This window comes from Nycticebus coucang, chromosome 2 (assembly GCF_027406575.1).
Source record: "Nycticebus coucang isolate mNycCou1 chromosome 2, mNycCou1.pri, whole genome shotgun sequence".
In the NCBI taxonomy this organism is placed as follows: domain Eukaryota; kingdom Metazoa; phylum Chordata; class Mammalia; order Primates; family Lorisidae; genus Nycticebus; species Nycticebus coucang.
In genome coordinates this window covers 6,775,670-6,803,271 of record NC_069781.1, presented here as the reverse complement: position 1 = coordinate 6,803,271, position 27,602 = coordinate 6,775,670, and the positions used below count along the sequence as shown (strand labels likewise).

The following is a 27,602-nucleotide window of genomic DNA, read 5'->3' as shown; positions in this document are numbered from 1 at the left end:
TTGCCTCAGCCTCCGCAGTAGCTGGGACTACAGGCGCCCTCCACAATGCCTGGTTAGTTTTTCTGTTTTTAGTAGAGTTGGGGGTCTTATACTCTTGCTCCAATTGGTCTCAAACTCCTGAGCTCTACTGATCCACTCACTTCTGCTTCCCCAAGTGCTAGGTTTATAGACATGAGCTACCATGCTGGTTTGATTTCTTTTGCAGTTTTTGGCTGGGGCCGGGTTTGAACCTGCCACCTCCGTTATATGGGGCCATCACCCTACTCCTTTGAGCCACAGGCGCCCCCCCCCTTTTTTTTTTTTTGAGACAGAGTCTCACTGTGTTGCCCTTGGTAGAGTGTAGTGGTATCACAGCTCACAGCATCCTCAAACTCTTGGGCTTAAGTGATTCTCTTGCCTCAGCCTCCCAAGTATCTGGGACTACAGGCACCCGCCACAACGCCAACTCTTTTGTTGCAGTTGTCATTGTTTTAGCAGGCCTGGGCTGGGTTTGAACCCACCAGCCTCATTGTATGTGGCTGGCTCCATAACCACTGGGCTATGGGCGCCAAGCCATGCCTGGTTTTTTTTTTTTATTTCAAGGTGTATCTGTTTTGAAAACAGATTTGCAAACAACTGAATATAGGTTATGTTGCATCTCCAGATTGGTTCACCTGTAAATCTTTTGAGAAGACTTTCCAGGTTGTTTGCCTCTTAAGAGAAGACAGTAGGGGGCGGCCCCATATACCGAGGGTGACGGGTTCAAGCCCGGCCCCGGCTGAACTGCAACCAAAAAATAGCCAGGCCTTGTGGCGGGCGCCTGTCATCCCAGCTACTCAGGAGGCTGAGGCAAGAGAATCGCTTAAGCCCAGGAGCTGGAGGTTGCTGTGAGCTGTGTGAGGCCATGGCACTCTACCGAGGGCCATAGAGTGAGACTGTGTCTCTACAAAAAAAAAAAGAGAGAAGACAGTAGGGAAGAATGGCAGTCAGAGTCCTAGGTTTGGTTTTGACCAGGACCATGTAAGCTTGTTTATCCTCCTTGACTTGGCTCTCCGGTGCTACCAGCCTATGCTGTCCATTCAGTATCTGCTGAATGGTGATTACCTACCTACTAAGTGGAAATAATGTGAAGGTCTTAAAATTCCTTCTGATTGCCTATATTCAGTGGCACACAAGAGGGCGCAGTTGTTAAGTGTAATTCTAATAGATGTTATTAAAAATGTAAGATAAAGTTTTTTTTTGTTGTTTTTTTTGCAGGTTTTAGCCAGGGCTGGGCTTGAATCTGCCACCCTTGGCATATAGGGCCAGCACCCTACTCCTTGAGCGACAGGCGCCACCCTAAGATATTTTTACACTGGTGCTGAATCCCCTTAGCAACTTGGATTGCTTTGTTCTGTAAAAGAACAAAATTAGACTGAACTGAATCACTTTTATATTTTTGAGATAGTCTTACTTTGTACCTCTGTACTCTACCTTTGTACTCTACCTCTGTACTCTTTGTACTCTACCTCTGTAGAGTGCCAATGGTATAGCTCACTGCAACCTCAAAGTCTTGGGCTAAAGTAATCCTCTTGCCTCAGCCTCCTGAGTAGCTGGGACTCTAGGCGTCCACCACAACAACCAGCTGTTTTTTAGAGACAGGGATCTCACTCTAGTTCAGGCTGGTCTTGAACTCCTGAGCTGAGGCAATCCACCCGCCTTGGCCTCCCAGAGAGATAGGATTACAGCTGTGAGCCACCCAGCCAGGAATGAATCACTTTTTTAATAAAAATAAATGAGCTTAAAGGTATTTATTTAACATTTGGCAATATTTACTTAAGACTGTCAGCCCATTTGCTCGGCTTTAGATTCTAATTTTTAGTCCTTATAAGTATTTTACAGTGTTACACAGGGATTAAAACAGTGGGGCGGCGCCTGTGGCTCAGTGAGTAGGGCGCAGGCCCCATATGCCGAGGGTGGTGGGTTCAAACCCAGCCCCGGCCAAACTGCAACAACAACAACAAAAAAATAGCCGGGCGTTGTGGCGGGTGCCTGTAGTCCCAGCTGCTCGGAAGGCTGAGGCAAGAGAATCACGTAAGCCCAAGAGCTGGAGGTTGCTGTGAGCCGTGTGACGCCATGGCACTCTACCCGAGGGCGGTACAGTGAGACTCTGTCTCTACCAAAAAAAAAAAAAAAAAAACTTAAACAGTGTATCTCTAGAAAAAAAATTAACATTTACAACTTGGGGCTCACACAAAACTAGAAAACAGTGGAAGTGGAAAATGGAGATTAGAGATATGCCTTTAGGTCAAGTGCATTTGACCTGTACAGTGACTATCATGAAGCACAGTCTCAATTTTGGTAGAAAACCAAAGAAGACTTATTTTGATCCTCATGGTAACCTTCACACCTCACACTTCTAGGTGAAGAAGTCCATTCAAAGAATTAAAGTGACGGGTGGTGCCTGTGGCTCAAGGAGTAGGGTGCCGGTCCCATATGCCGGAGGTGGCAGGTTCAAACCTAACCCCGGCCAAAAACAAACAAAAAAAGAATTAAAGTGACTTGATAAGGCTGGGCACAATAACTTACGAACCTGTAATCCTAGCACTCTGGGAGGCCAAGTAGGGTGGATTGCCTGAGCTCATGGGTTTGAGATCAGCCTGAACCACAGCAAGACCTCGTCTCCAAAAATAGCCAGGCAATATGGTGGATGCCTGTAGTCCCAGGTACTTGGGAGGCTGAGGCAAGAGAACTGCTTGAGCCCAAGAGTTTGAGGTTGCTGTGAGTTTAGCAATCCAAGTTCCTAAGGGATTCAGTACCAGTGTAAAAACTTCATTGGCAACAACGCAATCAGGGCACTCTACCAAGGATGACAAAAGTGAGACTCTGTCTCAAAAATAAAAAAAAAATAAAGTGACTTGATTCAGGTCCTTTTTTTTTTGGAGACAGTCTCAAGCTGTTACCCTGGGGAGAGTGCCATGGTGTCATAGCTCACAGCAACCTCCAACTGGAGCTCAAGCTATCCTCTTGCCTCAGTTTTTCTATTTTTAGTAGAGATGGGGCCCTCAATTTTTGCTCAGGCTGGTCTTGAACTTGTGAGCTCAAGGAATCTACCCACTTGGGCCTCCCAGAGTGCTAGGATTACAGGCGTGAGCCACCTTGCCCAGCCTTGATAGAGTCCTTAAATCAGGAATAGATTTTAAGCCTTTAGAGATTTGTCATAAATCAATCTTCCAGAGGATGGATTGGACTGATTGGGAAAGGTTATGGGTCCAGAACTGTAATTTCCACTATTGAGACTGATTTTTTGTTTGGATTGTTGCTTATTTTGTTATTGCCTGTCCCTCAAGGGTGCTTCATGAAGATGAGGTTTTTTCCTCACTGCCATATCCCTGCACCTAAAACAGCTTGGCACAGGTGCTCTATAAATGCTTGTTAAGTGAATTGTTCAAGAAATGTGTATTAGGAAGAGTTCTGATTTGATTGCCCAATTTTAAACCAAACAAGAGAATGAAGAATGAAGATGTGGGAGAAATTATTAAAACATGAAAGTAAAATCTTCAAAAAGAATAATCAGAGTAAGGTAAGTGGCAAATAATCAAAGGCTTTGAAGTTTGATGAATGAAACCACCAATGAGGACTAAGATTGTCAGCTAGATTATTTTGTGATAGTGAACAAAGATAAACCAATTAACATCAATTTTATAAATTCTATTTCTATATCGGTACAAATTTTCATATGCTTCATATTCAGAACCTTCAGATGGCAATTTCCAGTTGAAACCAACATCGCAAATAAGTACCATCTCAATCCAGCAGAACTATTTTTTTCCTTTTTTTCTTTTTTTTTTTTGAGATTGTCTCACTCTGTTCCTGGGTGGTGGTGTTGTAGCTCACAGCAACCTCAAACTCTTCAGCTCATCAATCCTCTGGCCTTGGCCTCCGGAGTAGCTGGGACTACAGGTGCCCACCACAACACCCTGCTAGTTTTTCTATTTTTATTAGAGATGGGTCCTAATCTTGCTCAGGCTGGTCTCCAACTTGTGAGCTCCGGATCCTCCCACCTTCGCCTCCCAGAGTGCTAGGATTACAGGTGTGAGCCAACTTGCCTGGCCAGCAGAACTATTTCTACAATAGTATCATCTTACACAACATACATGATGTAGCTGTGGTTTCCCCTAATGTCAGTAGCAACTTAGGAAAAATCTGTTTGTTTGTAGAGACAGAGTCTCACTCCATCGCCTTTGTGGCACCACAGCTCACAGCAGTCTCTAACTCCTGGGCTTAGGCGATTCTCTTGCCTCAGCCTCCCAAGTAGCTGGGACTACAGGCATCTGCCACAAGGCCAGGCTATTTTTTTGTTGCAGTTAGGCAGGGGCTGGGTTTGAACCTGCCACCCTTGGGATATGGGGCCAGCGCCCTACCCATTGAGCCACAGGGGCCACCTAGGACAACAATTATTTTATATACTAAGTGGGACAGTAGGAAAACCATGGGTTTTGGGGCTAGGTCAATCTGGGTTGAAATTGTGACTTTGTCACATATTAGCCAAGTGACCTTCAGTAAGCACCATCTCTTAATGTTTCTTCATCAGTATAATGGTAATAATTATTACATGCCTTTGGGACTGTAGTAAGCATTAAGTGAGATAATGCAGTTTATGAAAAGTGCAAAGCTGGGTGTAGAGGAGGCGCTGTGCTGATTAAATCCTCTTAAAAATGAGTATAAGCGGTCACGTGCACGGCTCTGGGGAGATATGGAGAGTGAAGAATAGAGGGCCAGGGTGATTTTTAGTTGGGGAAGAGGTGTTATGGCAGGTGTGAATTTGGCGTGTCTGGGTCATTAGGTAACTGCAGGCCTACCAAACCCAACAATCCGGGCATTTTGTCGGCTAACAATTTGTGTTTATGTGTATACATGTTCGCCTGTGAAGTGTTTTGAAGGTTCCTTCCAGCACAAATCTCTGTGATTGCACCTGCCATGCCCTCTCATCAAATGCTGTTTATTTGATGAGTGCGCCTCCTGATAATCCAAAGAAACAACTGAATTCATTAGCGACATGTCGGATGCTTTCCATCTGCATATTTCTTCGCTAGCTCTAATATTTGTGCTTTTTGGAGGGTGAAAGGAGTGAAAAGCACCAAATACCTTGGCTTCCAAGCGTGGGCCAAAAATATTCTCCTGCAACGACTCTAGGAAGTAATCCAATTCCGTTCTAGGAAAATCCAATCCGCAGTTTTTCCCTTGCTTTGGCTCTTTCCTGGTCTTATTACTCGCGCAGGGGAGACGCTTCCCAGCCGGACTAGAGGCCGGCGAGAGTCCACCGACTCCCGGGAGGCGGAGCCAAGGTGCAGGGGTCGGTGCAGGGGGCAAGAAGTCTGGGAGCGTGCGGTTCCGCGCGGGCGCCGTGGGACCACAACTCCCGGCGCGCCCGCGGGCTGCCCAGAAAGCTGTTGGTTGGGAGCTCTAGCCGCTCTAGCCTCACCGGCCAATGGGACGGAGGACAGCCGCCTGACCCGGATCCTCGGCGACCAATGGCAGTACAGAGGAGGCGGCTGCTTCCTTACCACTCACCTTGGGCTCAGAGAAGCCTCAATTAAAAGGTCGTTCCGGCCAGGCCCTCGCAGGCTGTGAGAGCAGGGCCAGGAGGTGCGGCGGCGTCCTGGGAAAGCGACGCCAGGGAACCCGGGTCCCCGCGAGGCGGGCTCCGGTCGTCGGCGGGGGCGGGGCCAGGGGCGGGGCCTGGCCTCGTTGTGGAGCGGCTCGTAATCCATCATGGCGGCCGTGGGGGTTGGTGTCTTTCCCTGAGCAGCGCTGGAGCCGGAGCCGGTTCCCCGGTTCTGCACCTGAGGAGCCTTTCCGTTGTCCACGGCCCCTACCAGCGGGGGCAGGCTGGGTCCCTCGGCGGAGCTCGGGGGATGTGACTGGCGACGGTGGTGGCAACGTCTAGGGCCGGGGGAGGGGGTGTCTCGGCCAGAGACCCCCCGGGCTCGGGGCAGCGGAGGCGGCCGGGTCTCCTCCCCCAGTGCCCGCCTTCCACCTTCGGGGCCGCGAGAGCCTTTCGTCCCTTACTGCACCGTTCTGGCTCTGGGAGGCTGGGGGTGGTCTCTGTTTTCCTCCAGACCTGGGACACCCCCCTTTCCTGAGGCGTGGAGAAGCATCGCCCCCCGAGTAAGCCGCTCGCGCCCCGCCCTGGCTGCTTTCCTCTTTGCCCGGAACTACCCCTTGCTCCGGATCCCGGCCCCAAGTTTGGCCACCGAGCACCCCATTCATATCCCCTCGCTGCTGTCAGGCGGCCTCCCCTTCAACCCAGGTTGCTGTCGCAGAGCCTCTAATGCCCTGACTTTTTCCAATGTCACCTACAGCACCCTTAGTCTCAACTCAGCCAGAAACTTTAATGCAAAGGAAAAGTCTGGATTGGTTTCACAGGCCTTTTAAAAAGCGGACTTAAAAGTTGCTGGCAATGCATTCCTTTTCGTCAGAGTCGAGGGGCAAGCTCTCGCTGAAGTCTGGGTGACCTGTGTCCTTTTCCGGAGAGCGGACTGGAGAAGCGAGAGCCGCAGCCAGTTCAGCAGGAAATTTGTTGGAAGATGAAGAAACTGAGATAGGGGGTTGGTGACTTCCACAGGAAAAGTTCTGGAGGACCATCCAAAGACGATCAACGTTTCCTTTTTGTGCAGGAATGAAAATGGATTTAGTATTGTGGACCCTCTGCCGCATCCCTGTGAATATTTCTGTTTAAGTTTTTTTTTCTTGAAAAGAAATTATTATTCAGCCAGGAAAATATACTTTAAATCAAGGAACTTTTGGGTAGCATTGCAATTATATTACTTTGAGTTGATAAACTGAGAAAATAATTGGAACTCCTGTTTACATGTGTCAACTTAAAAAAAAAAAACTGCTTCCTTTTGTTACTGAAGATCTCTTTTTGTATTTGACCTCAATTACTGACTTGTGGAGATGAAGTGAATGTGAAACCCCACCGTATACCATTTTCCTTCTAAGCTAACTGACCGTTCTGGAATATCTTGAATCCTCTTCTGGCAAGGGGTCCCTATTATTACTTTATGGGGCAGCAGCCTGGAAAAGTTCTTGGGGACCAAAGAAGGCCAAGTTTGCCTGCCCTGCACTTTATCAAAGGAGCAGGGAAGAAGGAATCACCGAGGCATGGGGGTCCACACTGCAATGTGTTTGTGGAACATGGTGAGTTCTTTTTCAAGATTTCTGGTTGTGTTTTTCCTTATGTGCACAACTTAGGCCATTAAGGAGCTTTTGAGCAACAGTGCTTGTGTCAGTTCCTTCCATTTCTACTTAAGACTTTTGTTACTGTAGTTATCTCTTAGTTTCTAGTGGAACTTTGTATAAGGAAAAGTTACTTTGTGATTCTGTATGGCTTTATTCAGAGTCTGTTCCATTTGCTACTTCTGATTTACTGTTGACCTTGGAAAAGCCATTTTACTGTTCAGGGCCTCAGTTTCCTGAGGCAGTGGCTATAGATTCTTCCTTAGAATCTATCATTCTGTGATTCTGCTCCAACTGAAGACATGGGCTTTTTTCCTAACTTGTGTGGATTCTTTACTACAGAGAGCCTTTATCATATTTTCAGAATGGTTTGTGCTCCCAGAAAGGTTAAAAACCACAAATACTGGTTGACACTAATATCCTTGACCTTTTCAATCATGAGTAGGACTTGAAAATACTCACTTTGGAGCTGTGTGGGAAAAATCAATAGGGAAGCAGAATTCCCCGTGAATTGCGAATACACAACTTCTAGTTATTTTACCTTCTAAAAGGTAAATCTTTTCTTCGTTGATGTATCTTTCCTCCTCCTCCTCCTCCTCACTCTCTGTTTAGAATGATATTTGGGGCATTAAAGGTTGTCTTTGACATTTTTTGTGAGCGTGTTTGACATTTGAGTGCTGACAGTACATATTATATTGTTCACTTTTAGTAGTTCTGAGCGAAATTAAAGCTAAGGGTCAGTTTAGACTGATGCCTATAACCAATTAATTAGGGTTCTGTTTATTTCTATTGCAGCCTGACATTTTTCAGACTGCATCTTTTCTATTAAAATATCAATTGAGCCCACCCATCTTTAAGCAAATGTATGATATGTGTAAGTTCCACATACTTTGAAATTCAATCACAATGAATTTCTAAAGGATGGGTGACTGCAATAGACAAAAGGGCCTCTGTTCAACGAACTTGCATTTAACAGTTGAAGTTTTACTTTATTACAGAAAAATATTCACCTCGTCTCAATATATCTGGGTATCTAGATTTCACTTAGCCTTGAAACATTACTTCTGTTTTAGCATTGATTTTAGGCAGGCAAATATATATAACAAATTTGGTATTTAAAAAGTGATTTATTTACATTTTAACTATTGGTGATCTTGCAGCTTTAGATGGGGAAAATTGGTATAGACTTTGGAGAACTTTGGCAAAATTTAAAATTTGAAATGTACAATCTCACTTCTAGGAAACGAGGGTAGAGCAGTGTAGTTCCCAGAGTGCCCCTGAAAGCCCTTCAGGGGTTTAGAGGTTAAAGGTATTTTTGTATTAATATGATAGAAAGATCTTATTTGCCTCCTTTACTGTGTTGGTATTTGCAGTAATGATGCAAAAGTAAAGCAGGCATCTTAGCATGAATCAAGGCACTGAACTATACTAAGTAGCCATTGTATTCTTCATGACAGGCACTCAGGAAAAAAAATCCTACTTTTCACTAAAGAATGTCTTTGATGAAGCAGCAAAAACTATTTCATTAAATCTTTATCCTTGTCTTTTTAATATTCTGTGGAATGAAAAGGTATGTACTTGTAAAGCACTTCTGTGAACTGCAGTATGATGGTTATCTCTAGGACAAGCATGGGGGGAGCTGTTGGAGTTGCAAACTGAACTAGCCAGTTTTTTCATGGACTACTATTTTTACTTGAAACTTCATTGACAGATGAACTGGTTATTCAGACTAAAGAATGTATGAAGGAGTCTTTTCTTTCAAGGAAAACGATGGGTAATATTTATTGCCAATAATAAAATTTTAGTAAAAATTAGGATTTTGGAGAACTTGTGTAGACTGTTGTGATATAAAGACCGATGGTAATGTCGAGAGATGTGAAATTTTAATATCTAGAAATTTACTTGGTAGATCTATATAATCAGTGAACCAATATCTTCTAAATGGCCAACTCATGACATAAAATCACGCACATGTAAAGGATCCATTCAGAGTGCAAGGTGGACCAATAGGTTTCAATGTAACGGAGTACAGTTTGTTGGTGTGGTTTCAGATTCTACCTACCCTGTTTCCCCAAAAATAAGACAGTGTCTTATTTTAAGGTGTGCTCCCAAAGATGCGCTAGGTCTTATTTTCAGGGGACATCTTATCTTTCCTGTAAGTAGGTCTTATTTTCTGGGGAACAGGGTAGCAACCAACCTTTAAGAAACTATCATTCACTGAGTTTTGGTATCGCATCAAAGAAGATTGTCTACAATTATCTTTTTTTGGGGAAAAAGTTATTTTCTGGCAACAATAATAATATTTGTAAGTGAATAAATATTTTTAAAAATTTTAGTTTTCATTTGTGAATGGTAAATGTTGAGATGATAACCTACATAAAGTAAAGATGTTTGGGACCTTCTGTAATTTTCAAGGACGTAACAAGGGCCTGAGATGAAAAAGTTTGAGCACTGTTGCCACAGAAAATCTATCCAGAGGGCACATAAGGATGTTATTGCGTACAGATATTAAAGTTCTAATACTAAATGAAGTCTATGTTGTGGTATTGGAAAAAAGCAATTTGGAGATCAGTCTATGTGGTATGACCCCATTTTTGTAAGATAGAAGTATCTATTTGTATATGTGTACGAAAAAAGTTTGGAAGGGTATTTATTTATTTATTTATTTATTTATTTATTTTTTGTAGAGACAGAGTCTCACTGTACCGCCCTTGGGTAGAGTGCCGTGGCGTCACACGGCTCACGGCAACCTCTAACTCTTGGGCTTCAGCGATTCTCTTGCCTCAGCCTCCCGAGCAGCTGGGACTACAGGCGCCCGCCACAACGCCTGGCTGTTTTTTTGTTGCAGTTTGACCGGGGCTGGGTTTGAACCCGCCACCCTCGGTATATGGGGCCGGCGCCCTACTCACTGAGCCACAGGCGCCACCCTATTTATTTATTTATTTATTTATTTTGAGACAGAGTCTCACTTTGTCTCAGTGTGTGCCGTGGTGTCATAGTTATAGCAACCTCAAACTCTTGGGCTTAAGCCAGTGGTTCTCAACCTGTGGGTCACGACACACAGGAACTGTTTAAAGGGGCACGGCATTAGGAAGGTTGAGAACCACTGGAAGCGATTCTCTTGCCTCAGCCTCCAGTAGTCCGGCTATTTTTAGAGATGGGGTCTCGCTCTTGCTTAGGCTGTGAGCTCAGGTAGTCCACCCGTCTTCGCCTTCCAGAGTGCTGGGATTATAGGCCTGAGCCACCGCGCCTGGCTGTGGAAGGGTTTTTAAACAAAATTGTTATCTCTAGGGAACTGAAATTTAGATGGAATAGGAGAAAACTTTCACTTTTTACTTTACATCTGTAATGTTCCAAATGCTTTTTACACCAGACGTATCATTTTGTAATACAAAAAACATAAAGATTTAAGCTTTATAAATTGATGACAGTCCAACCAAATAATCACTTCTTTGTGGTACCTATTTTTTTTTTGAGACAGAGCCTCAAGCTATTGCCCTGGGTGGAGTGCTGTGGCATCACAGTTCACAGCAACCTCCAACTCCTGGGCTCAAGCGATTCTCTTGCCTCCGCCTCCCAAATAGCTGCGACTACAGGTGCCCGCCACAACCACTGGCTATCTGTCCTTGTTTGGCGGGCTGGCCTGGATTCGAACCTGCCAGCTTAGGTGTATGTGGCTGGCGCCTTAGCCACTTGAGCTACAGGTGCTGAGCCTCTGGTACCTATTTTTTTTTTTTTTTTTAGTATATGTGCTGCTGAAGCGAGCGCACTGGTACCTATTTTTTAAAGAATGTGCCTAAACTGTGTTTGAAGATAAGTCAGTTTCTTTGGACCTTGGGTATCATCTTTTAGGGCAATGGTTCTCAACCTATGGGTCACAACCCACAGGAACTGTATCAAAGGGTCGCAGCATTAGGAAGGTTGAAAACCACTGTTTTAGGGGAACACAGTGTTATTTTGTGTTGGAGATTATTCCTGATCTTTCATAGGCTGATCTTTTCTAGAGTTGGTTAGTATCCACTTAGGTTAGAAGAAAAAGTTGAAGTCAGAAACATACGGTGTTGGAAGCCAAGAATAATATTGGTGTGGTGGTGGCGGTTGTTGGTGGGGGTGGTGAATATGAAAGGAGTGAGCAGGTGCCATCATTTTGCCAGAATTATTCAGGGTCAAAGGGCTAGTCATATATAGGAGAAAAAAAGCAATCCATGTTGTTAGCATGCACCTTATGTTTCTTTTAAATTTCAGAGGCTTGACAAAGAAAATTCACTTGTAGGCGAGTGGGTAGAACAACTGAAAGCAGTCACTAGTAAAACTTTTCCAGAGAGTTTCCTTCTTTCTTTTTCTTTTTTTTTTGAGACAGAGCCTCAAGCTGTCACCCTGGTTAGAGTGCTATGGCATCACAGCTCACAGCAACCTCTAACTCCTGGGCTTAAGCGATTCTCTTGCCTCAGCCTCCCAAGTAGCTGCGACTACAGGTGTCTACCACAACGCCCGGCTATTTTTTGGTTGTAGATGTCATTGTTGTTTGGCAGGCCCGGGCTGGATTCGAACCTGCCAGCTCTGGTGTATGTGGCTGGTGCCTTAGCTGCTTGAGCTATAGGCACTGAGCTGAGTTTCTTTCTTTCTAAACAGTTACTTATTGAGCACACACTGTGTGCCACAGGTAGCATTTTAGCCACTGTGATACATTGGGAAACAAACATGTCCCTGGCCTCCTACAACTTACTTTCCACTGGGAGGAGAAAGACCGTACATAAGCCTTATAAGGTGTTTTAGATGGCGGGAAGTGCCGAGGAGGCACATGGAGAAGAGTTGGGGGAGGCGATGTGATTTTAGTTAGGTTGGTTTGAATTAAGGCCTGAAGGAGGGAAGTGGAACACGTGCTTGGGAATTGCGAGCAGAGGCCTCAGGCAGAGAGCTTGCTTAGCCTGTGCAAGGAGCAGCCCAGAGGCCAGTACAGCCCGAGCAGAGAGAGCAAAAGGAGGGTTGGGGGAGATAAAATGGGCCACGGGCAGAGAATGGCTGGAGGAGGGTGTGCCCTTGTTTGGCTGTTTTCCAGGATTTTGACTTTTACGCATGTGGTTTGGGAAGTCCTTGGAGAAGTTTGGGAGGGGAATAACAGGATCTGATTTATGTTTTGTTTTTTTTTTTGTAGAGACAGAGTCTCACTTTATGGCCCTCGGTAGAGTGCCGTGGCCTCACACAGCTCACAGCAACCTGCAACTCTTGGGCTTAAGCGATTCTGTTGCCTCAGCCTCCTGGGTAGCTGGGACTATAAGCGCCTGCCACAACACCCGGCTATTTTTTTTGGTTGCAGTTCGGCCGGGGCCAGGTTTGAACCCGCCACCCTCGGTATATGGGGCCGGCGCCTTACCGACTGAGCCACAGGCGCCGCCCTGAGTTATGTTTTTGTAGAATCTTTCTGGCTGCTGTGGTCTGAAGGGGAACAGGGATTCCAGGTGGGGTTGATTGCTCGGACCAGCGTGGTGGCATTGGCTGAAGGGTTAGATTCTATAGGTATCTGAAGGTGGAGCCTACTGGATTTGCTTTCAGATTAGGTATGGGATATGAGGAGTGAGAGAGGTCAAGGGTGACTCTCAGGGTTTGGACTGAATAATTAGAGGATGGAGTTGCCTTTTACTCAGATGTGGAATAGAGGAGCAAGGTGGAGGTTGGGGGTTGGATGGGGGGAAGAAAGCCAGGAGCTTCTTTTTTTGGGGTGTGCCCCATTTGAGGCACCTGGTTAGGCATGCAGGTGGATACATCTAAAAGATAGTTGGGTTTATGAGCTTGAATTCAGGGAAGTAATCAGTCTAGAGACAGAAATCGGAGTCACCAGGCTGGTGATGGTGTTTAAGGCTGTGAAACTGGACAAGGCGCTGCGGGAAAAGTCTCTATATGTGTCTTTCCTATATGTGAGGTGACAGTAGTTGATGAAGTTGAGATTTTACTTTTTTATATAGGATTAGTTTGAATTTTTTTTTTTGAGACAGAGCCTCAAACTGTTACCCTGGGTAGAGTGCTATGACATCACAGCTCACAGCAACCTCCAACTCCTGGGCTCAAGTGATTTTCCTGCCTCAGCCTCCCAAGTAGCTGGGACTACAGGCACCCACCACAACGCCCATCTATTTTTTTGGTTGCAGCTGTCATTGTTGTTTGGTGGGCCCAGGCTGGATTTGAACCCACCAGCTCAGGTGTATGTGGCTGGCGTCTTAGCTATTTGAGCCACAGGCGCGGAGCCTAGTTTGAATCTTTTTGAGGGTGTAGGATGATGTTCAAATTTTGCATGGGATTATGTTAACTCATCTTTTAAGTTTTATATTCTTTTTTTTCTGCAGATTTTTTTCTACTAAGTCAAAAAGTTGGCTCGGCGCCCGTAGCTTAGTGAGTAGGGCACTGGCCACATACACCACAGCTGGGGGGTTCAAGCCCAGCCCGGGCCTGCTAAACAACAATGACAACTGCAACCAAAAAATAGCTGGGTGTTGTGGCGGGCACCTGTAGTCCCAGCTACTCGGGAGGCTGAGGCAAGAGAATCGCTTGAGCCCAAGCAAGAGTTTGGAATGGCTGTGAGCTGTGATGCCACGGTACTCTACTGAGGGCGATATAGTGAGATTCTGTCTCAAAAAAAAAAAAACAATTGCAGGTAAAAAAATTGCATATAGTTTTTCCTAATTTTCTTGGTATTGAATGTTTTAAATTTGAAATCATTTCATTTAAGAAGTTTCGTATTGCTTTGCTAGCTCATGATTACAGAAAAGTGTTTTTTTATACAAATTTATTTTATAATTTTAAGTTAGTACATCCGTGTCCTTCAAGGTATATGTCAGATGTTTTATTATAAGCTTAAGTGAAAATGATTTTAAGAAATTGTTTATTATCAATTCAAAACTACGGTTTTCAAGTAAAACTTTATTCAAGGTAATAGTAATGGAAACTTGATAGGTCAACACCATAATTCCCATCATTGTTAAATTACACTGAGCACTGGGAGGTGGGAAGAAGTGCAGCTATTGAACCCTGTAGATGCTAAAGTTAAATCAATCCAAAAAAAAATTTTTTTTGGCTGTTTTTGGCCAGGGTCGGATTTGAACCCGCCACCTCCAGTATGTGGGGCCGACACCCTACTCCTTTGAGCCACAGGCGCCACCCAAATCAATCAAAATTTTAAAGAGGTTGTTCGTAAAGATTGTATTCATCCACTTATGTTAGGAATATGGACAGTGTAAATGCCAAGCTGTGTGCATGTACATTTTTTTTATAGGTGTCTTCCAGTTACCCACAGTCCAATATATTTTGTAGTCTTCTTATTGCCCAATTTTAGAAATGCACTTGTAATATCAAAGAATGTAGAAGTTTCAGTTGTAAAGTGAAAACTGGAGTAAGTAAAGAAGACGATCAAACATGATTCAACCAAAAGAGTTTTACCTCATTTAAATGAAGCATCATTTCTAGGAAAATAATACAAGTTGGAGAAAATGTGAAATCATTTTGTATTGATTAAGGACTTCCCTTGTGCTTCAGATCTTCAAGTGCGAATGCAGAGGTGTGTTGTGAAGTATGTTGCAAATAGATGCATTTTTTGAGTGGGAGGGAAAGAGTTGACATGATTGAACTGGGAATTATACCCAGAGGAGTATGTCAGGCATATTTTCTGGGGCTAGGGGGTGAAAAGATTAAAATTGTTACTTAGAATTCTGACAGGCTTCAGTAAGAAGTAGCACTCCCTAAGGTGCTTTCTTTTTTTTTTTTTTTTTTTTTTTTTGTGGAGACAGAGTCTCACTTTACCGCCCTCTGTAGAGTGCCATGATGTCACACAGCTCACAGCAACCTCCAAGCTTTTGGGCTTATGCGATTCTCTTGCCTCAGCCTCCCGAGCAGCTGGGACTACAGGCACCCGCCACAACGCCTGGCTATTTTTTGGTTGCAGTTTGGCTGAGGCCGGGTTTGAACCCACCACCCTCCGTATATGGGGCCGGTGCCCCACTCACTGAGCCACAGGCGCCACCCAGGTGCTTTCTTTTTGTTTATTTATTTTTTATTTCAGGTTAATGTGAGGGTACAAACAACCTGGTCACAATTTGTTAGGTAGAGTCACTCTTGTAGTTGTGTCCAGCACCCAGAAGGTGTGACATACACCCCTACATTGTGCCCATTAAGTGGGAGCACCTCAAGGCCTCCCCCCACTTCCTCCTCTCGTTCCCCCCTCCCAACTTCAATTGAAGTGAGTTCTTCTCCTCTGTGGGTGTGAATTAGATCATCTACTGGCTTCGTATTAGTATGGAGTAAAATTGAGTATTTGCTTTTCCATTCTTATGATACTTTACTGAGAAGAATGTGTTTCAGCTCCCTCCAGGTTAATATAAAAGATGTAAAGATACCATCTTTTTTTATGGCTGGATAGTATTCCATGGTATACATGCACCATAGTTCCTTAATCCATTCCTGGGTTGATGGGCATTTAGGTTATTTCCACATCTTGGCAATTGTAAATTGAGCTGTGATAAATAATCTAGCACAAATGTCCTTATGATAAAATGATTTTTTTTTCTTCTGGGTAAATGGCTAGTAATGGGATTGTAGGGTCAAATGGGAGATCTAATTTGCGTTCTTTTTTTTTGCAGTTTTTGGCCAGGGCTGGGGTTTGAACCCACCACTTCCGGTATATGGGGCCAGCGCCCTACTCCTTTGAGCCACAGGCGCCGCCCTAATTTGAGTTCTTTGAGGATTCTTCGTGCTTCTTTCCAAAGAGGCTATATTACAGGTTTTGGTCCCACCAACATAGTAAAAATGTTCCCCTCTCTATGCATCTATACCAACATCTGTAACTTTGGAACTTTGTGATGTGGGCTAATCTTACTGGGGTTAGGTTAGGGTGGTTTTGATTTGCATTTCTCTGATGATTAGGGACAACGAACATTTTTTCATGTTTGTTAGCCATTCATCTGTCACCCTCAGAGAAGCTTCTGTTCATGTCTCTTGCATAATGATAGATGGGATTGTTTGCTCTTTTTTTGTTGATTAACTTGAGTTTTTTTTTTTTTAGAGACAGAATCTCACTTTGTCACCCTGGGTAGAGTGCTGTGGCGTCACAGCTCACAGCAACCTCCAGCTCTTGGGCTTAGGTGATTCTCTTCCTTCAGCCTCCTGAGTAGCTGGGACTACCACTAGGTGTCCACCACAGCACCCAGATATTTTTTTGTTGCATTTTGGCCTGGGTCGGATTCCAACCCACCACCCTCAGTTTATGGGGCTGCTGCCTTACTCACTGAGCCACAGGCACCACCCAGTTAATTTGAGTTCTGTATAGATCCTAGTTATCAAACCTTTGTCAGATTTGAAATATGCAAATATCTTTTCCTATTCTGAAGGTTGTCTATTTGCATTATTATTGTGTCCTTAGCTGTGCAGAAGCTTTTCAGTTTAATTAAGTCCCATTTGTTTATTTTTGTTGTTGCAATTTCCAGGAAAGTCTTCTTCATAAAATCTTTCCCCAAGAGGCTGGGAGCTGTGACTCATGCCTCTAATCCCAGCACTCTGGGAGGCAGAGGCCAGTGGATTGCTTGAGCTCAAGAGACCAGCCTGAGCAAGAGTGAGACCCCCATCTCTAAAAATAGCTAGGCATTGTGGGGCGCCTTTAGTCCCAGCTACTTGGGAGGCTGAAACGGAAGGATCACCTGAACCTAGGTGTTTGAGGTTGTTGTGAGCTAGGCTGATGTCAGGGTGCTCCAGCCTTGGCCAGAAAGTGAGGCTGTGTCTGAAAACCAAAACAAAAACAAACAAATAAAAAGCAGGCATTGAATGTACTAAATAAGAAAATAAATTTATTATCCACTTATAAGGAATGAGAGAGAATTCTTGAATGGGAGAGAATTCTTTTTTTTTTTTTTTTTTTTGTAGAGACAGGGTCTCACTTTATGGCCCTCGGTAGAGTGCCATGGCATCACACAGCTCACAGCAACCTCCAACTCCTGGGCTTAAGCGATTCTCTTGCCTCAGCCTCCCGAGCAGCTGGGACTACAGGCGCCCTCCACAACACACAGCTATTTTTTGGTTACAGTTCAGCCGGGGCCGGGGCCAGGTTTGAACCTGCCACCCTTGGTATATGGGGCCGGTGCCTTACCTACTGAGCCATTTAAGGGAGAGAATTCTTAAATAGGTAACTTCTCCTTTCCTGATGGACCCTAGGACATTTTATCTAGTAATGTTTTAAGCTTTCTCCTCCATTGAGTATACTGATGTGGTGCATCTCTTGTTATTGTGGTAAAATATACATCACAATTACCTTTTTTTTTTTGGTAAGCGAGTTGAGTTTATTAGAGGTTACTTGCTAGGGTACTTGTTCCTGGGAGGTGCAGGAATTTCTTCCACAGAAGCCTCTTGCATGAAAATCCACATCTGCCCTCCTTGCAGTGCTGATGTAAATCCCTTCCCAATGAATAATGCCAAGTTTTTGTATCTTTACTTATTCATAGTAAAACAAATCGTGAAGTCCCAGTACAAATCATTGCACACTGTCATACAACCCATTATGTTAATGATATTACAATTTCCACCAGGCGAGGATTTTAGTGTTACAGTTGGCCAAAGAGCCCTACAAGATAGTTGAACCAGTTCTACAGCAGTCAGGACAAAATTACCATTTTAAGTGTGCAGTTCAGTGGCATTATATTCACAATGATGTAGCTATCACTGTTGTCCATTTCCAGAACTTGTCCATCACCCCAAATTAATAATATCTCATTTCTCCCTCTGTCCAACCTCTTTTATTTTTTTATTTTTTGAGACAAAGCTTTATTATGTTGCCCTCGGTAGTGTGCTGTTGTATCACAGCTCACAGCAACCTCAAACTCTTGGACTTAAGCGATTCTCTTGCCTTAGCATCCCAAGTAGCTGGGACTCTAGGCGCCTGCCACAACACCTGGCTAATTTTTTGTTGCAGTTGTCATTGTTGTTTAGCTGACCTAGTTTGGGTTTGAACGCGCCTGCCTCGGCATGTGGCCGATGCCGTAACCACTGTGGTACAGGCACTGAGCCCATCCAACCTCTTGGTAACCTCTATTATACTCTCATGTCTGAGCAAATGTCAGAAGACCAAAATTTTACAGAGGATGGTCTCTGACCAAATGGAATTAAATTAGAAATCAATAAGCTGAGTGGCGCCTGTGGCTCAGTCGGTAAGGCGCCGGCCCCATATACCGAGGGTGGCGAGTTCAAACCTGCTCCCGGCTGAACTGCAACCAAAAAATAGCCGGGTGTTGTGGCGGGCGCCTGTAGTCCCAGCTACTCGGGAGGCTGAGGCAAGAGAATCGCTTAAGCCCAGGAGTTGGAGGTTGCTGTGAGCTGTGTGATGCCATGGCACTCTACCGAGGGCCATAAAGTGAGACTCTATCTCTACAAAAAAAAAAAAAGAAATCAATAAGCTATCTAGAATCCCCAAATATTTGGGAATTAAACACTTAGAAAACAGCATATCAAAACCTGTGTAATGGAGCTGAAGCAGTGTTCAGAATGAAGCAGAAGTATGATCTACCCTGGGGACTGTTGCGTGTGTGTTCTGTGGATGTTGGGTCTAGTTTCCACGCGTGTGATTTAGATTGAGTTGTTTTAGTGTTGTTTATTATCTTTTACATCCTTGCTTAGTCCCTGTCTACTTATTGATACCTTTGCTGTGGGTTTTGTTTTGGGGGAGAGTGGGTCTTTTTTACTGAGAGAGGGATATTAAAGATCAACAGGCATGATTATAGGTTTATTTTTTATTTTAGTTCTATCAGTTATTTTAGCCTTAAAAGTCTCTGTTAGAAAATAAGAATGATGGGGGTGGTGGTGGTGGGAACTCAGCATTTAACTCAAGAAGTCAGAAAGATAAATTAATCCAATAGTACACAGAGGGAAATTAATAAAAATAAAAACAGAAATTAAGGAATGGAAATGATCAACAAAACCAAAAGCTAACTTTGAAAATAAATTAGTGAGGGCGGCGCCTGTGGTTCAGTCGGTAAGGCGCCCGCCCCATGTGCCGAGGGTGGCGGGTTCAAACCCGACCCCGGCCAAACTGCAACCAAAAAATAGCCGGGTGTTATGGCGGGCGCCTGTAGTCCCAGCTGCTCGGGAGGCTGAGGCAAGAGAATCGCTTAAGCCCAGGAGTTGGAGGTTGCTGTGAGCTGTGTGAGGCCACGGCACTCTACCAAGGGCCATAAAGTGAGACTCTGTCTCTTTTTTTTTTTTTTTTTTTTTAATTTGGCCGGGGCTGGGTTTGAACCCGCCACCTCCGGCATATGGGACCGGCGCCCTACCCGCTGAGCCACAGCGCCACCCCACCGAGACTCTGTCTCTACAAAAAAAAAAAAAAAAAAAAAATTAGTGAAATAGGCAAACATCTAGTAAGACTGATGAAGAAAAGGAAAAGGCACAAATGTACAGTATTTAGAAGGAAAATATAACTATAAATATTCTCTTAGGTCCCCCTCCCACAGTTTTTGGCCAGGGCTGGGTTGGAACCCACCACCTTTGGCATATGGGGCTGGCACCCTACCCCTTTGAGCCACAGGTGCTGCCCTTCTCTTAGGTTTTGTCTCATGTATTTTGAAGCACTGTTAGGTTACTAAAACTTTTCTTCTTTCTGTTTTTTAGTTTGGATATTTAATGTTGATCTGTCTTTAAGTTCACTAACTCACCTGCAGTTTACAATGTTCAGTGTTCTGTATAATGTTCTTTTTTTTTTCTTTCAATAAACTGTCCTTTTGCTTACTCTCTCTCTTTTTTTTTTTTTACTAAGCCTTTTCTGGAGAAGAAAATATTCTTTTAAAAATATTTTTTGAGACACGAGGTCTCACTCCATTGCCCAGGTTGGAGTGTAGTGGCATGATCATATCTCATTAAAACCTGGAGCTCTTGGGCCCAAGTGACCTTCCTGCCTCCTGCTTCTACGTAGCTGGCACCATAGGTGGTGTTGTGTAAAATTTTAGATGTTTTACTTTTCAATTCTAAAATTTGTATTTGGTTCTTTTCTTTCTTTCTTTTTTTTTTTTGTTAACTCCTGAGCTCAAGCGATCTTCTTGCCTCAGTCTCCCAAGTAGCTGGGCTATATTTTAGAAATGGGGTCTCACTCTTGCTCCGGCTGGTCTCAAACTCGTGAGCTCAAGTGATCCACCCACCTTGCTTTCCCAGAGTGCCAGGATCATAGGTGTAAACCATTGTGCCCGCCCTATTTGGTTCTTTTTTATAGTTTGTGTTTTTCTGCTGAGGTTGACCAGCTTTGACTCATTAGACTCATCTTTTCCTCTGAGTCCTTAAAGATATTTATAATAAAGACCTGGTCTGTTAATTTAAACATTAGGGTCATTTGTGGGTCTGTTTTTATTGATCACTTTTTCTCTAGATTATGAATCACATTTTCCTGGTCTTTGCATGTTAAATAATTTCAATTGTATGCCAGACATGTGGATATTACATTGTAGGGATTCTGGATCTTGCCTTTCTTTAAAGAGGTTTTTTTTCTGTTCTGACAGACAGTTAAGTTACTGATATATTTTTTTTACCCTATCAGGTTTGGTTTTATGGTTTATTGTATAGATTTATCCTCAGTCCAGGATAAATCCTGAAAAGGTCAAGCATTAAGTCTAAAGAGGGTGTTCTTTAGACTTAATGCTTGACCTTTTTAGGAGTCTCAACTAAGTGACCAAAAGACTTAGCAAGATCTCCGTACTCTGGACAAGCTGGCACTTGATTGTTCGCACCATGAAGCCTTTGTATCTCCGTGCCGTTCCCCGCCTCTTAGCCAATGCTGTCTGTTAAGACTTACAGTATCTTACCTTGCCCATGTGCCATCCAGCCCTCTTGATGCCATGAAAGCCACGGACCCACTTTCCACATCTTCTGTTCCCCCTCCCATAACTCTTTCTTTTCACATTTCCTCCCCTACAACTTCGACCTGCCTCAGCCTCCTCCAATTCAAGTTTTTGAGTCCTCAGGTCAAGGAGCTTGCTGTGGTCAGTTTGGCTGCTTCTCTCTGCACATGGTTGGGAAGGTGCCCCAGCCAGGAAGTTGGGGGTAACATGCTGCTTACCTTGTGTTTTTCACTACTCTCAAGGGTCCCAGCCCTATCTTGCCTGTTGTCTAATGCCTGAAAGCAGTGGTCTGAAATATTTTTTTCAGTTTTATAATTGCTTAGGGCAAAAGCATGAATCTGATACCGCTTACTGCATTATCACAGAAGCAGAAGCTTAGTTCTGCATATTTTGACCTGAATACTCTACAGTTTTTTGTGGATTGGCTTCTTTGGCTCAGCGTTATTTGTGTAAGATTCTTCCATGTTGCCACATTAGTCATCCATATTTTGTTCACTTCATGGTAGTTTAGTACTCCGTGTATAAATTTTCAAGGTGTGTTGTTGGAACTGCTTTGTGACAGCATTACTCTGTTAGAGATGTGTCACTGGTATTGCCTTGAAACCCAATCCTGGGGTGGCCATGAGGCCTGGCTTGCTGCCTTTTCTCAGCCAGCCCACCATTCCCGCAATGGGCCTTGTTCTTGGAGTAGGTACCTCATGCTCTTGTGGTAAGCTCCTGGCCATGGTTAGAGAACACAGGACCTCTGGCTTAAGGAACTTTTATGTTTGGTCGAGACTCCATTGTAGGGAAGCCACAGGCAGAGTTCAGAGTTCTTGTTTGCTCAAGGGTCTGGTGGAAAAGTCAAATTGAGGCATCTCTGCTCAGCTCCAGTGTCCTCCTTAAAGCTGGCTAGTGACTACCGTCTGCCTTCTTTGCCTATGTATTAAAACTGCCTCTGCCTCAGAACATCATCCTTTTTTGACGGTCTATTGGAAGGAAAGGTAAGTCTTAGTGCAAAGAACCTCAGAGCCTGTTGAGATAGAGTCAGAATACTGCCTAGGTGGGGTAGGGTGGATGTCATAGTGCAGTGTGGACTTCAAAGGCCTTTCTTTTCCAAAGCTAATAACAACAACAAGTAACTTTTTCTTTGTTTTTATTTTATTTTATTTTTTATTTTTTGTGTTTTGAGACAGTCTCATTATATTGCCCTGGGTAGAGTGCTGTGGTGTCACAGCTAAAAGCAACTTCAAACTCTTGGGCTTAAGCGATTCTCTTACCTCAGCCTCCTAAGCAGCTGGGACTACAGGCGCCCATCACAACACCCGGCTAGTTTTTTTGTTGTTGTTGTTGCACTTATCATTGTTGTTTAGCAGGCCTGGGCCGGGTTCAAACCCACTAGCCCCAGTGTGGCCGGCACCCTAACTGCTGAGCTATTGGCACTGAGCCAATAACAGGTAACTTTTGTTGAGTGTTGCTATATTTCTGGTCTAATCACTTTTAATATGTTGTTATTTAATATTCACAACAAGGAAGAAAACTAATTTTATCATTGTTATCATACTTGATGGGGTTTGTTTTTCTTTTCTTTTTTTTTTTTGAGACAAAGCCCCAGGCTGCTTCCCTGGGTAGAGTTCTGTGGCATCACAGCTCATAGCAACTTCCAACTCCTGGGCTCAAGCAATTCTCCTGCCTCCGCCTCCCAAGTAGCTGGAACTACAGGTGCCTGCCTCAACATCTGGCTATTTTTTGGTTGTAGCCATCATTGTCGTTTGGTGGCCCTGGCTAGATTTGAGCCCACCAGCTCAGGTGTATGTGGCTGGCACCTTAGCCGCTTGAGCCACAGGCGCTGAGCTGGGTTTGTTTTTCTTGAGAAGCACATTGGGTTTTGTTTTGGGTTTTGACACTGGATCTCACTTAGTTGCCCAGGCTGGAGTGCAGTGACACAGTCATAGCTTGCTGTAGACTCAGTTGCGAGGCACAAGTGATCCTCCTGCCTCAGCCTGCCCATGTGCTGGTACTGCATGTGTGTGCCACCGTGCCCGCCTGAGAAGCACATTTGAAGTAGTTTCTGGAATGAGATGGTTTATGTGGGTGACCAAGACCCATAATTCCATTGTAACATGTGAGTAATGGTAATAGTTCCTCCTCCCTTTCAAAACAGAATTTTGTTTAGTGGATATAATGTGAGGGAAAAATCTTTTCTCCTCAGATAAATGTGTCCTTTTAAGTGTGGTATGTGAGTGTTTTTAGCCTAGCAGTGAAAATGGAGCTCTTAAAGAATGAAGAGTGTGTGGCTCCTGTTGTTTGCTGGTGATAAGCTGCCTTCATGGCCTTTGTATCACTGTGTCTAGTACCTGACGTGTGATGTGTAGCTGGTAGCTAGCAGCCTCCTCAGCATTGCCTTATTTGTGGTCATGCCTTTATCTCTTTTGAGACAGAATCTCAAGCTATCGCCCTTGATAGAGTGCTGTGGCGTCACAGCTCACAGCAACCTCAAACTCTTGGGCTCAAGCAATTCTCTTGCCTCAGCCTCCCAAGTAGCTGGGACTACAGGCACCCACTATAACTCCTGGCTAGATCATGCCTTTATCAAACTAAATGCATAGTGTTTCTGATTTTGTTTGTTTGAAAGGGTGGAGTCTCACCAGGTTTCCCAGGTAGGACTCAAACTCCTGGGCTCCAGCAATCCTCCTGCCTCAGCCTCCTGAATAGCTGGGACTAGGTGTGTGCCACTATGCCCAGCTGGCTTTTTTTTTTTTTTTTAAGTTGATGGAGGTATACAGGTACATTGAAGAAGATTTTTTAGGAAATATAAATACAAGAAAAGATTTGCTTTTTTAAAAATAGCTATTTTTTTATTTCAAAATATTAAGGGCATGACTAGGACTTTACCATACAGATGTAAACTGTGTAACCTAAATCATAGGTACCCTCATATTAATACAAAATAAAAAGAAATTAAGGGGGTGCAGATGTTTTTGTTACATGGGTACTTTGTGTAAGGTTTTTACTGGGCCCATCACCAGAATAGTGTTCACTGTACTCAAAAGGTAAGTTTTAGCTCTGACCCCTGCTTTAGTCTCCCAGGGCCCATAGTCAAGCTCCCAGGGATTAGAGAGAACCTGTGGTGTTTATTTTTCTATTCCTGAGATACTTCACTTAGGGTAATATATTGTTTTTTGTAAAAACAGCATACATTATTCAGTCAAGGAAGGCTTGATTCAGAAAGTCGTTTGACGTTCAATTGCCTGATAAGTAATATTTCAACTCCTGTTCAAATGAAAATTATCTCCTAGTCAAAGTGAGGAAAATGTAGGTGTCCTGAGGGCACTTTTCAGGGTGCCTTTGGCTTATCGTATTTCCAAATCAGGAAGTCATGATATTGGATGTATTTTATATGTTGATCAACCCCGGCATGACTTCCTTTCCGTGGGTGCTGGTAAGTCGTCCACATCATCGCTTTGTAAGAATGTGTAATCATTAACTTAATGGTGAGTCAGAAGAGTTGGGAAGTTTCTTTGTTTAAGTTGGCTTGTAGAGGAGTAATCAGTAAATTTAGAATGAGTTACATAATGAATGGCCACACATACACAGACTAAGGAGCAACATCATTGCACCTAGGAAAATCCTTCAGTCACAGGCTGGAGGGTCCTAGAAGTTTGCTACTTTTCCTGTTTAGGTACAAAGTTCCCAGGTTCAGGGCTTGGTTGCTTTGTTACGAGCGAGTGTTTGTTGTGGAGCTGCCTGGCACCTGCAGACGCCATGGCAGACCCACAGTAGAGGGAGGAGAGCGGGAATAGCACAGAGGAGAGCTTGCTTGGACCACGTCTTTCAGAGAGGGGCAGGACTGCATCTGTCCTCAGGTATTCACAATATAGCATGGAGAAAAACACGAGCCACTTAAGATCAATGTAGTAAAACGAAAATTGGACAAAGCCCTGGGAAAAGGGATAAAGTGCATTGGTTGGGATTGTAGACTGCCACAGCTTTCTGCCTCTGAACACCGTTAGTGCTGGGTGGCTGTGAGCATGTGCCCCAGACCTTCCCAGACCCTTTACAGACCAGGTGTAAGGAGGGAAGAAACTGCCATTGACCATTTGCCCAATAGCCCTAGTTTTTTGTGTGGTACAAAGCTTATTCTTTGTCCAACCAAATTTACAGTGTTAAGTATGTTCTTTTGTTGCCTCTGCTTTTAGCTGAACTTGGAGGATGATGAGAGCACTGGCACTTTTTGTCGTCTGTTTGCTCTAGCTTAACAGATAGCATTTTGAGGATGCACGCACAGCAGTAAGTCGGATGAGATGTGCAGTGTAGTGCCCTGCTGGCACGCCTCTGAGACCAATGGCAAGATTTAAAACTTTCTCTCCACCTGCTAGAAGTTGAGACCCATTTCAACAAGCTTCCATCTCTTCTGAAGTGCATTAGGAAAATGGGAGGTCATCACTTGATTCACAGATTATAGGTTGTGCATGAGGGACCCATCTTAGACAGACACCAGGTGTTGCTGTATTTTCCTTGCCTGTAGGAGCTGCCATTTGAGTGCTTTCTCTGTGCTCGGCATTGGCAGAGTCCTTTAAATATTTTTATTAGATGATTTGTTAATAAAAGTTGCTGAATAAGTAGCTTAAAATCCTCTAGTAATAAAGCAACAGGCTCTATTTTTACAAGCGAATCATGCCCCTTATCCTTGAATTTTTTTTTTTTTTTTTTGCAGTTTTTGCAGGGGGCTGGGTTTGAACCCACCACCTCCAGCATCTGGGGCCAGTGCCCTACCCCTTTAAGCCACAGGCGCCTTTTTTTTTTTTTAGACAGAGTCTCAAGCTGTCATCCTAGGTAGAGTGCCATGGTGTCATAGCTCACAGCAACCTCCAACTCTTGGGCTTAAGCAATTCTCTGCCTTAGCCTCCCAAGTAGCTGGGACTATAGTCGCCCGCCACAACGCCAGACTATTTTTTGGTTGCAGCCATCATTCTTAATTTTTTTTTTTTTTCTTTTTTGTAGAGTCTCACTTTATGGCCCTCGGTAGAGTGCCGTGGCCTCACACAGCTCACAGCAACCTCCAACTCCTGGGCTTAGGCGATTCTCCTGCCTCAGCCTCCCGAGCAGCTGGGACTACAGGTGCCTGCCACAAGGCCCGGCTATTTTTTGGTTGCAGTTTGGCCGGGGCTGGGTTTGAACCCGCCACCCTCGGCATATGGGGCCTGCGCCCTGCTCACTGAGCCACAGGTGCCGCCCGTGTTTTGTTATTTTTAAAATCTTAGTTTAACATCTGCCATCCAGCTGTTGTACCGTCCTACACTGTCCTTTTGATACTAGTATGTTTGATGGTGCTCGTGGTGCGTGGCCTCTGAAATGGCCCCAGAGTCCCAGCTCGTGGTGTCCCGGCTGTTTCATACATGTCAGTTCTTTCTACTTTGGTCTGAAGATCTCTCTGTTGCGAGTGGCTGTAAATTCTAGCCCTGACCTGGAAAGAAGTTAGTTGAGATGCGTTGGTCAGGTAAGACACACAGGAGGTGGCAACAACGTAACCTATAACATGACAGCAGCAGCTTTTCTTTTAGACAGAGCCCAGCTAGAAGCAGGGGTGTCATCATAGCTCACTACAGCCTCAAACTCCTGGGCTCCAGTGATCTTTCTGCCTCAGCCTCAGGAATAGCTGGGACTATAAGCTTGTGCCACCACACTTGACTGGTTTTTCTATTTTTTGGTCTGGCTCTTGCCCAGGCTGGTCTCCAACTCCTGGCCTCAAGGGATTCTCCCACCTTGGCCTCCCAGAGTACTCTCTCTACCCAGGGTGTCAAAGTGAGACTCTGTCTCAAAAAAAAAGACTGTTGTCAGGCAGGTATCTAGATTGACCACAAGGAGGAACTGGGAGGAGGTGAGTTTCTGTGCTCCCTTGACACAACTGGTGAGGAGATATCTTTAGAAACAGCATGCTTGCATACAAATGTGATTGCTTCCAATTATAACAAAAATTTTTGTCTCTAAAATAAATTTTAGTACTGGTCATTTTTTTTTAATTTCAGATTAATGCGAGGGTACAGAGAATTAGGTTACAGTGGTTGCATTTGTTAGGTAGAGTCCCTGTTGTAGTCGTGTTCTGCACCCAGGAGGTGTGCCGTATACCCTACATCGTGCCCATTAAGTGGGAGCACACCAGTCCTCTTCCTCCTTCCCCCCATCTTGAATGGAATTGAGTTTTTCTCTTATATGGGCATGTATTAGTTTGTCTACTGGCTTCGTATTAGTATTGAGTACATTGGATACTTGCTTTTCCATTCTTGTGTTACTTTATTAAGGAGAATGTTCTTCAACTCCGTCCAAGTTAATACAAAAGATGTAAAGTCTCCATCTTTTTTATGGCTGAATAGTATTCCAGTGGTATAGATATACAGGAGTTATTAATCCATTTCCGAGTTGATGGTCATTTAGGCTGTTTCCATATCTTGGCGATTTCTAAATTGAGCTGCAATAAACAATCTAGTGCAAATGTCCTTATGATAAAATGATTTTTTTTTTCAGGGTAGATGCCTACCAGGATCAAATGGAAGGTCTATTTTGAGATCT

The 27,602-nt window shown here is 44.1% G+C and overlaps 1 protein-coding gene and 1 long non-coding RNA gene across 2 annotated transcripts in view; both read left to right on the top strand.

Annotated features, from left to right (window-relative positions):
* Nucleotides 1-6,310: 6,310 nt before the first annotated feature.
* On the top strand, nucleotides 6,311-7,293 carry LOC128564061 (uncharacterized). Its single transcript, XR_008373954.1, has one exon. It is a non-coding gene; the product is annotated as an uncharacterized LOC128564061 (long non-coding RNA).
* The window catches only part of ABL1 (ABL proto-oncogene 1, non-receptor tyrosine kinase), a 151,101-nt gene continuing 130,524 nt past the window's right edge, over nucleotides 7,026-27,602 (top strand). Inside the window, exon 1 of the mRNA XM_053559600.1 lies at nucleotides 7,026-7,161. Within this exon, the coding sequence (XP_053415575.1) occupies nucleotides 7,026-7,161 (136 nt within the window). The remainder of the gene's footprint in view (nucleotides 7,162-27,602) is intronic.